This window comes from Oryza sativa, chromosome 7 (assembly GCF_034140825.1).
Source record: "Oryza sativa Japonica Group chromosome 7, ASM3414082v1".
Classification (NCBI taxonomy): Eukaryota; Viridiplantae; Streptophyta; class Magnoliopsida; order Poales; family Poaceae; genus Oryza; species Oryza sativa.
The window spans coordinates 27,006,738-27,019,225 of NC_089041.1; the positions used below are offsets into that span (position 1 = coordinate 27,006,738).

General features: G+C 52.8%; 3 protein-coding genes across 3 annotated transcripts; 1 reads left to right on the forward strand and 2 right to left on the reverse strand.

Moving 5' to 3' along the window:
• Positions 1–375: 375 nt before the first annotated feature.
• Positions 376–1,566, forward strand: LOC9268360 (probable carboxylesterase 18). The gene has a single exon (XM_015789182.3). It carries the CDS (start codon positions 401–403, stop codon positions 1,484–1,486), a length of 1,086 nt encoding a protein of 361 aa, XP_015644668.1. The 5' UTR covers positions 376–400; the 3' UTR covers positions 1,487–1,566.
• Positions 1,567–2,865: 1,299 nt separating this feature from the next.
• LOC4344080 (probable carboxylesterase 18) lies at positions 2,866–5,145 on the reverse strand. Its single transcript, XM_015789180.3, has 2 exons — positions 3,817–5,145; positions 2,866–3,211 (listed from the first exon to the last, which is right to left on the reverse strand). The coding sequence occupies exons 1-2, from the start codon at positions 4,955–4,957 to the stop codon at positions 3,198–3,200; spliced, it is 1,155 nt and encodes a 384-aa protein (XP_015644666.2). The 5' UTR covers positions 4,958–5,145; the 3' UTR covers positions 2,866–3,197.
• A 6,067-nt stretch (positions 5,146–11,212) lies between these two features.
• LOC4344081 (probable carboxylesterase 18) lies at positions 11,213–12,390 on the reverse strand. The gene has a single exon (XM_015792359.3). The coding sequence runs from the start codon at positions 12,371–12,373 to the stop codon at positions 11,306–11,308; it is 1,068 nt and encodes a 355-aa protein (XP_015647845.1). The 5' UTR covers positions 12,374–12,390; the 3' UTR covers positions 11,213–11,305.
• Between the last annotated feature and the right edge of the window lie 98 nt (positions 12,391–12,488).

Sequence of the window (12,488 nt, forward strand, 5' to 3'; positions counted from 1 at the left end):
TTTTATTAAGTAGTGTATGTTTCATACTACATCAGTCCCAAAATACTTGTCGCTTTGATTTTTTTCTTGCAACCTTTGACCATTCGTCTTATTTAAAAATTAGTGTAAATATAAAAACGAATAAGTCACACTTAAAGTATTTTTATAATAAAGCAAGTTACAAACAAAATAAACAATAACTCTATAATTTTTGAATAAGACGAATGATCAAAAGTTATGTAAAAAACACAAAACGACAAGTATTTTTGGACGGAGGTAGTATCTAAACATCCTATGTGACCTAGGAGTATGTGACTGGGACGGACAACAGTGTACAACCTTTCGTTGAACAACAGAGACGTACACGTACGCAATGTTGCACGGGTCACAGATATAAAATGCACACGCTACAACGCAGCGGATGTACTCATTGCGTTGGTGCACTGCACGCATGCAGCGAGAGATGCCCGCCGACGCTGACATGACGCGCCGCCGCCGCTCGCCGTCGCTACCGTGCGCGGTGCGCGTGCAGGCGGCCGGCTTCGCGCTCGGGCACCGCCGGGACGGCAGCGTCCGGCGCCTCGTCTTCTCCCTCTTGGACATCCACGTCAGGGCCAAGCGCCGCGCCGGCGTCCGCTCCGTCGACGTCACCATCGACGCCTCACGCGGCCTCTGGGCGCGCGTCTTCTCCCCGCCGCCGACGAAGGGAGAGGCGGCGCAGGCGCTCCCGGTCGTCGTCTTCTTCCACGGCGGCGGCTTCGTGCTCTTCTCCGCCGCCTCCTGCTACTACGACAGGCTCTGCCGCCGCATCTGCCGCGAGCTCCGCGCCGTGGTGGTGTCCGTCAACTACCGCCTCGCCGGCCCCGCGCGCCGCTTCCCCGCCGCCTACGACGACGGCCTCGCCGCGCTCCGCTACCTCGACGCCAACGGCCTCGCGGAGGCCGCCGGCGTCGCCGCCGTCGACCTCTCCAGCTGCTTCCTCGCCGGCGACAGCGCAGGGGGCAACATGGTGCACCACGTGGCCCAGCGCTGGGCGGCGGCGTCCGCCGCCTCACCGTCGTCGTCGACGACGCTCCGGCTCGCCGGCGCCGTGCTGATCCAGCCATTCTTCGGCGGCGAGGAGCGGACGGAGGAGGAGCTGGAGCTCGACAAGGCGGCGCTCACGCTGTCGCTAGCGAGGACGGACTACTACTGGCGGGAGTTCCTGCCGGAGGGCGCCACACGGGACCACCCGGCGGCGCACGTGTGCGGCGGCGGCGAGCACGACGTCGAGGTGGCGGAGGCGTTCCCGGCGGCGATGGTGGCGATCGGAGGGTTCGACCTGCTCAAGGGGTGGCAGGCGAGGTACGTGGAGGCGCTGCGCGGGAAGGGGAAGGCGGTGCGGGTGGTGGAGTACCCGGGCGCCATCCATGGCTTCTGCTTGTTCCCGGAGCTCGCCGACTCCGGCGAGTTCGTGGAGGAGATGAAGCTGTTCGTCCAGGAGCATAGAACCAAGCGTGTGCAGTAGATGGCTTGTTGGCCCAACGCTGTAATTGATCCAGTGATTATGATGATTCCAGCAGAATTTACGAGATTATTTTTCGATTACACGACAGGCTCATATGTATGCACATGTACTCCCCCGTCCCAAAAAAAAAACAATCTAATTAGAGATGGGATATTACCTAGTCCAGCGTATCTAAACAAACATATGTCCGGATACGCTGGACTAGGTAATGTCCCACCTTCATAGGTTGGGTTTTTTTTTTAACGGGAGGAGTATATGACAACACACATAACAACACAATCATACGCCACCAATACTGTGAGAGGCACTACACGAGAAATAAATTTTATTATTCATTCCTAAGGAATACTCGATGGGATGAGAAATAAATAACAACCTTGAAGATGAGTAAATATCATAGAGCAAGTTTTATGTCATTTAAGAGATATGCGAGAAATGAAGACATCACATGGGAGACAAAAATCCATCTGCGGTTATTTGCTGCCTTTTGTTATCATAATGGTTGCCACCTGCTATTCGTTGCCTTTCGTCGATATACGATTATATTACTATAGTGAAGTGTGTGTCGATGGGTTATACCTCAATCACATGATTCGTTCATATACAAATTGTTTGGAGGACGTAGGAATTGATTGTTAGGAGGATACAAACAAATCTGTAAATGGAGCAAGGGGAAAGGGATTTTTATATAGGTAGACCCTTGATGACGAGTAATAGCATTATTTCTGTTGACCGGAGCTGGTGTTGCCATCGTATATCAATCTATCACAAGTACAAAGTAGAGAATAACCTAATCTAGTGTACCAGCGTATCAATGTAAAGCTCGAGTATGGTTAGTCGTTGGTTAGCTATTTTTGGCTTCCTCGAGAATCCATTCGGCGAGATTGGAGGTTGCTCTATATTTTTTTTATTAGGCTTGTCCTTCACTTCTGGGATCTTGTACTTATATTTTTAGGTGTTTCCTTTTTAAGTAGAACTAAGAAGATAAACATAGATACGATCGTCGGTTTTGAGGGCTCTGTATTTATTTTATGTGACTCATTTCTTATCTATTTAGGACTTCCGCTATATGCACGAGAGTTGTTTCCGTACAAATGGTATATGATGGTCTTGCAAAGCTAAATACATGTGTATAGGGTACTACATATTTAGAGCACTCACGGTCTAAATTTAAAGTACTTTTGGTTTTGGCATATATATTTATCTATTCATTTTATTTAAAAATTATGTAAATATGCGAATATAATAAATCATACTTAAAACAACTTCAATAAACAATACAAGTCATAACAAAATAAATAATTTTGTAACTTTTTTTTTAAAAAAATATCAAACATACATTCAATGTCACTGGCGTCCTAGAGTCTCAAAGGTCACTCTAATCTCAAATATTCTTTTCAGCATAAAATATATAGTAAACTGAGACCGAACAGGATGTATCTTTTTACAATGAATACGAATGTGAATAAAAAAATCTATCCAGATTCATGAAATCATTATGTATCTCATCTAATTTCAGGTTGCTATATTTTGAGATCTCCTCTACGTCTTCGTCTCAATCTCCTTGCAAGCGACTACTACCAGAATGGAAAGACTCTACGTAGTCCAGGACACTGCGTGTGATACACTTCTTGTCTATCAGGTGGGTAACTGGGCACGCATGGCAGATAGTTGCTGCCTAGGACTCGCCAAGAACGTGCCACACAGGAGTTCAGAGAAATTCATCTGGAGAAAATGGCAAAACGGTAAAAACAAAAACGAATACGAAACTCACAACTCACAAGGAAAAAGTCTAGGGCCTGTTTTGGGGGAGCTTGTTCCAGCTGCAGTTTTTCCTAAAAACTGATTCTGCTAGAAGTTGCCTCAAACAGTCCACAACTTCTGAGAATCTGTAGTTACAAATTCTGAAAAATGAACTAAAAAATCAGAAGCTGGAGAAGCTGGGTTTCAGAGCTTTTCTAGATTATCAAAAACTAGCTACCAAACAGCTGCTTCTTATAATTTAAAGATCCCAAACAGGCCCTAGGAGTAGTATCTCTCTCATGATTCATTACTTGATACATACAGAAATCATACAACCCCACTAGCTAGTTTATTTAAGTCTATTGCATACTACTCTGTCGAAAAAAAATCCTACCTACGAACCTAAAGCATGTATCCATGTTTATAGGTAGGATTGATTATTTTTTTTTTTGACGGAGGGGTATGTATCTGTAAATATTTAAAATTTTCTCCTAAATTATGCAGAAGCCAGCATGATAGCGTCGAATTCTGCGTGTGATTCGATCAATTGGACACTTAAAAAAAGAACAAATATAATTAAGCCATACGGTTGGAGCTATGCTCCTGGACGAACTGCTTCATCTCCTCCACGAGCTTGCCGGAGTCGGCGAGCTCCGGGAACGCGTGGAAGCCATGGATGGCGTCCGGGTACTCCACCACCCGCACCGCCTTCCCCTTCTCGCGCAGCGCCGCCACGTACCTCGCCTGCCATCCCTTGAGCAGGTCGAACCCGCCGATCACCACCATCGCCGGCGGGAACGCCTCCGCCAGCTCGACGCGCTCGCCGCCGCACACGCGCGCCGCCGCGTGGTCCCGGGTGGCGCCCTCCGGCAGGAACTCCCGCCAGAAGTAGTCCGTCCTCGCCAGCGACAGCGAGAGGCTCGCCTTGTCGAGCCCCACCTCCTCCTCCGTCCGCTCCTCGCCGCCGAAGAAGGGCGATATCAGCACGGCGCCGGCGAGCCGGAGCGACGACGACGGCGAGGTGGTGGACGCCGCCCAGCGCTGGGCCACGTGGTGCACGATGTTCCCGCCCGCGCTGTCGCCGGCGAGGAAGCAGCGGGAGAGGTCGACGGCGGCGCCGAGCTCGGCGGCGGCCTCCGCGAGGCCGTTGGCGTCGAGGTAGCGGAGCGCGGCGAGGCCGTCGTCGTAGGCGGCGGGGAAGCGGTGCTCGGGGGCGAGGCGGTAGTTCACGGACACCACCACGGCTCCGACCCCGCGGGAGATGCGGCGGCAGAGCGCGTCGTAGGGGCGCGACGCCGCGGAGAAGAGCACGAAGCCGCCGCCGTGGAAGTAGACGACGACCGGGAGCTTCACCGCCGCCGTGTTCGTGGGCGGGCAGAACACGCGCGCCCAGAGGCCGCGGGAGGCGTCGATGGTGACGTCGACGGAGCGGACGCCGGCCGCGTCGGGACGGGGGCTGGCCGCGGCGTGGAGGTCGCCGAGGTAGAAGAGGAGGCGCCGCACGCTGCCGTCGGACCGGTGCGCGGCCGAGAGCGCAGCAAGCTGCACGCGCACCGTCCACGGAAGCGGCGGCGGCGACGACGACGACCGGCGGCTGCGGTCAACGCCGGCCATCTCTTGCTGCACCAAGTGTGGAGGAGAGTTTTTTTTTTCTTTTTGAGTGAATTGCAGGAGTGATGTGGTGCTTTGATCTTCGATGTGACCAATGCGACAAATCTGTCGCGCCATTAATTAATGTTTAAGGACAAGTTGTTCGCAAGTTGCACACGGCACAGTGGCTGTGGAGTTATATTTTATTTCAATTTGTTTGTTTAGTTTTACTACTAGTATAAATTATTGTTTGATAAAGCTCAAACTGTAATAAGAGTGCCAAAGTACTGAAAGAGAAGTGCAGATGACTCAAGAGTTGCAAATTTCTGCCATATGTAAAAGCTTCTGTTCTTTATTGTGTAGATATATTTTGACCCTTGAATATTTGAACATTGGTAATGGTAATATGATGTAATCCTAGTTGGCCAAAATCATGTCCAATTAGCTCAAATTCTCTGTCCATATCCCGCAAATTCTCAAATTTCCTTCGTCTCTTCGGTTGCTTCCCGTTCATCTTCTCCATCATCGTCGTCATCGCATCCACAGTCGCTGTCCATAGCCTTCCTCTTCGTCTTCTCCACGACCGGCGTGTGCACAGCCGCAGGTGCAAGGGTTGTCGCCGTTGTCGTCGATCTCGCACTCGACGTAGCCATGGGCAGCGAGCTCCGCCTTGACCCACTCCTGCTGCTCCTTCCAGTACTCGTTCAGGTGCCGTATATATGGCCTCCGCACCGTCGGCGTCCAAGCTGCAGGAGCGCCTCCTCCTCCGCCTCGCTCGCCGCCAGATCTTCGCTCTGTAACACGGTCGCGGGGCGGACATCGTGACAGGATGTGCGGTCGATCTGCTCCTGCAGCATCCTCCACTTCCTCAGCTTCTTCATTATCTTCTTCATCCCTTCGGCTTGCGACGACCAACTCCAGTTCATCGCCGGCAGAATCTGGATTTGTTGGGATTTTTCTGATGGATTCATGGATCGCTACGGGACCACGCCATAAATGGGCCAGAATGCCCGTGTTCTACTCGGCCTCGGGCTCCTAGTTTCCTTTGTGAATTCTCCGCCGCGCCCATGTGTGCCGGCCCAGGCTCCCACCAAATACTTCTCTGTGACTTGTGAGGAGGAAAAAGTACACCGGAGATACCTACTCTTGTCGCCGATTTACAAAATCATCCCTTAACCAAAAAACCAAATACAATGTATCCTCCAACTTTTAAAACCAGTGCAAACAAAATCCTTCGATGGTATTGTCCCCAGTTTCAGCTAACAAGGCACCAATGTGGCTCCTTCGACTAGATCTTCATCTCACATGGCGCTTATGTGACGGTTTCATCAAGAAACAAATTATAAAATAATAAAAATGGGTGGGCCAATTGATCAGATCCCCTTATTCCTTTTCTCTCTTCTTCCTCTCTTTTCTTGCGTCAGACAGGAAGGAAGGACATGAGGACGATGGCGAGGTATGCACCTTGCCCTTCCCCATTTCTCTCCCAAGCTTCTCCACTCCTCCGCGGATGACCCCGCCCATCTCCTCTGCGCCATCCAGCTCCTATTCACCGCCGGTGCCCTCCTCCATGGTATGGTCACCGTGGTTGCCTCCTCTCCCACCTCACCTCGCCAGCCTCCTTCGCTCCCGACGCTTCCCTCTACCCAGCGCCGCCATGTCGCTCGTCGTCGGCCGTCGGACCTCCTCCTCTCCGCACCGGACAGCCAGCCCACCCAAATGACGACAAGAAAAACGAGAAAGGGTAGAAAGGGAGAGAAGAGGATAAGAGAGAGGGTAATGCCGTGGTCACCTTGATATGTGGGGTTCACGTGGGTTCCATGGTGACTCAGTCGTCATGTCGGACAAAACCAGGATCAATGTTGTCTAAGGACCTGGAATGATCTAGTTTTGTAAGTTGAGGGATCTTATACATCTGGTTTTTTTAGTTGAGTGACGATTTTGTAATTCGGTGACAAGATGAGGGACCTCGGACGTACTTTTTCCGTACGAGGACACCTTGTCTCCATATGGCCCATCAAAAGCCCATCACCGTCGTTCTCTTCCTTCTTCCCACCAACGCATCCTCCCTATTCTTCCCCAACGTTCAAGTTCAAAGTTCAAACAAGCAGCCATGGCTACCAAGAAACCTCCAATCATGCTGTTTAACTATTAAAACTGGTAGACAGCAGGCTAGTATTAATCACACATAATCATATTAAAAAATATAATGCAGAAATTATCAGTGATCGAGGTTCCAGCCGTCTAATTTCCCGAACAGATTTTCTTCTCTTCAGTTTCGTCCTCATAACAATCATCGTCTCCTTCTTGTTCTTCTTCTTCTTCTTCCTCCTCATGGTCGGCAGCATAGGCGCAGCCGCAGGTGCAGGGGTTGTCGTCGTCGTCGATCTCGCACTAGACGTAGCCATGGGCGGCGAGCTCGGCCTTGACCCACTCCTGCTGCTCCTTGTGGTACCGGTCCATCTCCCGCTTGGCCACCGCGTCGTCGGCGTCCACCCGCCGCAGCCTCTCCTTGAGCGCGTCGCTGATCTGCAGGCGGCCGATGTCCACGTCGTAGCGCGGCGGCCGGGCTGGCTCCGGCGACCACGACAGGATGAGGTCGATCTGCTCCTGTGGCATCCTCCACTTCCTCAGCTTCTTCTCCTCCTTCTTCTCTTCGCCGACGTTGTTGACCTCGTCGACGGCCATCTCCGTCGTCGCGGCGGTGGTTCGATCGATGCTGGATTAATCTTGGATTGCTTGGGGATTTTTTTTTTCTGCCATAAATAGGGGCAGAAAGGTCTCCATGTTCTTCTTGGTTTCCTTTGCGAATTCGGATGGAATAAGTTCACTTCATGACCCTCAAAAGTGATCGAAATCTAATCCATGACCTCAAATTACAAAACCGGATATCTTGACCCCCAAACTCTTAATACCCGTGCAATTTTACTCCCAGTGCGGTTTTGGAGAGCGGTTTCGCTGACGTGGCGCCTACGTGGCAGCATTGACTCGGTCTTCTTTCCACGTGGTGTTGACGTGGCGCTGAGGTGGCATTAGAAATAAAAAAAATATGCGTGGGACCCATCTGTCATTCACACACAAAATAAAAGTGGGGCCCACTGACATGTGGGCCCCACATGTCATCCTCTCTCTCACTACCCTTCTTCTTCCTCCTCTCTCCGTTGTTTCTCTCTCTCCGTTGACATAAGCCGCCGGCAGGAGGGGGCTCGAGTGCCGGTGGTGGTGGGTGGGTGATGGAGTGGTGGTGGCGGTGGGCGGTGGACGGTGTACCTCCGGCGACGGGCGCAGGAGCAGCTCCTTCTACCGCACTGGGCCTCGGGCGACTGGGCGACGGTAGGCGGTGGACGGTGGGGAGCACGGGCGGCGGGAGCTAAAGAGGCGGCGGCGGCGGCGGACCTCGGGTGTGTAGGCGACGGTGGGCGATAGACGGTGGGGAGCACAGGCGGCGGGAGCTAAAGAGGCGGCGGCGGCGGTGGGCTGGATCGTCCGGCTGCTGCCCGCCCCCTCTATCTCCTCCTCCTCGTAGTCGTCGCCGTCGACCTCCCCGACCATGCAGAGTACCAGATCGAGACCAGCCGTCCGCCGCCCCTCGTACGCCCGCCGCCGCCGCCGCCGCTCTCGTCTCCGACCTTGTCGGCTGCGGCCATAGCCACCACCCACGGGACGCGTCGCCGCCACTCCGGGTCAGCACGCGGCAGCGCTGTCGTGAGCGCGAGTGCGGGAGGAGGCACCGGCGGCGGCGGTGGCGGCGACAACACGAGCTCGGCGGCTCCGCCTCTCCCCTCTCCCTTCCGGCCCTTACACACCGCCGCCTCCTCTCATGTCACCCATCACATCCGTTTCCTCCCTCACCTGCTCTCCTCTCCTCTCCTCTCTCCACTTGGCGAGGCCGCCGCCACCGCTTCAGCTTCCTCCGCCGCTGCCGCCGCTCTGGCGCCCGCCCGCTGCCGCTCCAGCCTCCCATGCTCCCCGCGGCCGGCCGAAGGAGAGAGGAGAAAAAGAAAGAAAGAGAGAAGGGAGGAAGAAGAAAGGGAGATAGAGGATCCCACGCATATTTTTATTTCTAATGCCACCTAAGCGCCACATCAACGCCACGTGGAAAAGAAGACCGAGTCAATACTGCCACGTAGGCGCCACGTCAGCGAAACCGCCCTCCAAAACCGCCCAGGGAGTCAAATTGCACCGGTTTTAAGAGTTTAGGGGTCGAGATATCCGGTTTTGTGGTTTAGGGTCATGGATTAGATTTCGATCACTTTTGAGGGTCATGAAGTGAACTTATTCCAATTCGGATTCGGCCTCTCGAGCAAATGCTATTATGTGGGCCTTGTGTTGATATGGGCCGGTATCTCGGCCCATTAAGAGCCTGTAATAAAAGTACGAAATGTTCTTCAAAATGTACTGCTGTACTTTTGAATTTAGTTTCTCTATATACTCGTGTAAGTCGATCGCTCTCGTTTTAATACTGATTTAATTCTCGTCCCGTTTCCCCTTTTTTTTTGCGACAAAAAAAAGTCTGAAATGTGCCGATGTGCTTGTGCTCCACGTGAACAGAACCGTGTAGTTTATTTTATCCTTAAGAGTGTCACTTTTAAATGTGACAATTAACTCTTTGACATTGGACCCACATATCATGGAGGGGAGGGGCCACCGCGCACCGCTCTCCCCCTTGTTGCCGCGCCGCCACCGGCCTCCTCCTCTCCAGCCAAATCAAAAAGAGGGAGGTGAGGGGAGAGAGTGGGGCAGCCGCCGCCCCTGGCCTCCTCCCCTCCAACCAGATTTGGGAAGGAAGGGGGAGTGGGGCGCTGCCACCGACGCTCCATATGCTGCCTTGCTGCCACCAACCTCCCCTCCTTGACTCCACCAGACTGTCACCCGCGAAAGTCGCCGCCGCCGGATCCACCACACGCTTGACTCGCCGTCACCAGATCTGCCACCCGCTTGATTCGTTGCCGCTGGATCCGTCGGTGAAGACGGAGGAGGGGGGTGTGCACCAGTGAGGAAGGAGGAGGGGTGCACGCCGGTGGGCATCTGCAGGGAAGGAGAAGGAGAGGGGTAGGGAAGGAGTGCGTACCGATAGGGATGGAGAGGGAGTAAAGAGTTAGGTGCGGTGGAGAGAGCTGATCTTTTAATATGGCAGTCCTCTTCAACCGCCAGTGGAAATCGCTAAAGTGAGCCGCCAGCAAAAAGATACACTTTCGTTGGCCAGCGAAGATCCATTTTTGCTGGCGGTCTATAGCCCCATTGTCGCTGGTAGTTTTCACGTATGGCCGCCGGAGAAAATAATAAGGTGACGCCATAAAAGATCGATTTTGTAGTAGCATACGCTCCTAAAGTGTTCGACTTTGGCACACGTGAAAAAAATCATTAAACATTTGTTTTATACAAAACGCCCTCTACTTAATTAGAAAATATCATTAAACAAAAGAGTGTGTTTCATTTTGGACCGTGTAATAGACGACTAAAGTTGGAAATAGAAGTTGTTTAAACTTACGAAATAATTGTATGATAACACAATGATTATATTTTCTGGCCCAATAAGGGTGCGATTGTTTCGGCTGGGGCGGTGGACGGTTTAGTCGCACGCAAAACGAGAAATGCGATTAGTATATGATTAATTAATTATTAATATATAACTTTTTTATGAATAAATTTGTTGGATTTTTTTAACAACTTCTTTATAGAAAGTTTTCGCACGAAATATACCATTTGGCAGTTTGAAAAGCGTGCTAACAGAAAACGAGGAGAATCTAATCCTATAGGCTCAAAACGAGAGCCTGTAAGAAAAGGATAGAACCCTACACGAAAAGTGTTCTTCAAAATAGCTTTTGAATTTGATTTTTTCTATCGACGTGTAATGCGTCGCGTACGTCTCAAAAGTCAGACTGATTTTACTTGTCGCAAAAAGTAATTCTTATCATGTTTCAAGGCTGTGTGTTTAGATCTAAAGTGAATCCAAACTTCAGTCCTTTTCCATCACATCAATCTGTCATACACACATAACTTTTTAGTCACATCATCTTTAATTTCAACCAAAATCTAAACTTTGCACCGAAAACACAGCCTTCCTCTCTCTCTCTCTCTTTTTCTCTTGTCGCGTCAAAAAGAAGTCAGAAATGTGCAGCTGTGCTCGTGCTCCGCGTGAACAGAATCGTATGGTAGGTTAATGTCTCCGTCAGCATCATGGGATCCATGCGATGAAATCGGAATAAAAAATACGCTGCTAGTAAAATCGGTTTTATTTTATTAGGTATGTTTAATTCATTTAAACTACGTTCAGTGTTTGGGTGTTACTTTTATAATAATTGGCTGTAGCTCTGATGAGCAAAAGCCGAGATGTTTTATTTCATTATCTAAAAAAAGTAAAATCTGTTTATTTCACAGAGCAATTCATCATCGCAAAACTTGATCAAATTTCAGCAAAATATATATGAAATAGCAGTCCAGGTTAACATTTTGAAATGCCAAAGGTAAATAAAACGCTTCTAATTAAGCATTCGATTTGGGCGGCGCGTTGCGCTCCATGAACGCCTTCATCTCCTTGACGAGCTCGCCGGAGTCGGCGAGCTCCGGGAAGACGTAGAAGGAGTGGATCGCCGCCGGGTACTCCACCACCTGCACCGCCTTCCCATTCCGCCGCAGCATCCCGGCGTACCGCCGCTGCCAGTCCTGCAGCGTGTCGTACCCTCCGACCACCACCATCGCCGGCGGGAACTCCTCCGCCAGCTCGGCGTTCTCGCCGGTGACGTGCGCCGCCGGGTGGTCGCGGTCGGCGCCCTCCGGCAGGAACGCCCTCCAGCACCAGTCCGCGCGCGCCATGCTCACCACCGGCCCCACGCCGTCCAGCCTCAGCTCCGCCTCCGTCCGCTCCTCGCCGCCGAAGAACGGCTGCAGCAGGACGACGCCGGCGAGGCGGACGCGGCGGCTCGAGGAGGTGGTGGCGGCGGCCCATCGGTGCGCGACGTGGTGGGCGATGTTGCCGCCGGCGCTGTCGCCGACGAGGAAGCAGCGGGTGAGGTCGACGGGGACGGCCGCTACTACGTCGGCGGGGAGGCCGACGGTGGCGAGGTGGCGGAGCACGTCCACGCCGTCGTCGTAGGCGGCGGGGTAGCGGTGCTCGGGGGCGAGGCGGTAGTTGACGGAGACGACGACGGCGCGGAGCTCGCGGCAGAGCCGGCGGCACAAGGCGTCGTACTGGCTGGAGGCGGCGGTGAGGAGCGCGAAGCCGCCGCCGTGGAAGTAGACGACGACGGGGAGCGGCGGGGATTCCACGGCGCTGCTGCTCGCGGGGGAGAACACGCGCGCCCACAGCCCGCGGGACGCGTCGACGGTGACATCGCCGGAGCGGACGCCGTGGGCGTCCGGGCGCGCCGCGGCGGCGCTCTGGCGGTCTGCGAGGGAGAAGAGGAAGCGGTTGACGGTGCCGTCGCCGCGCTGCACGATGTCGACGGCGGTGACGAGGGCGAAGAGCTGGAGCCGCACCGTCCACGGCAACGCCGGCGGCTCGGGCCGCCGGAGCTCGTCGCCGGCCGTTTCTTGCTCCTTCTCGTGCCCCATTTCGCCGGTTTCTGTGCGAGTCATTTCAGTGTCCAGAGGACACTATATATAGGTGAACCGATTAATTTTTTTTGGAAATAAAGGGGGTGTTTAGTAAAGTTTCGGCGTGTCTCAT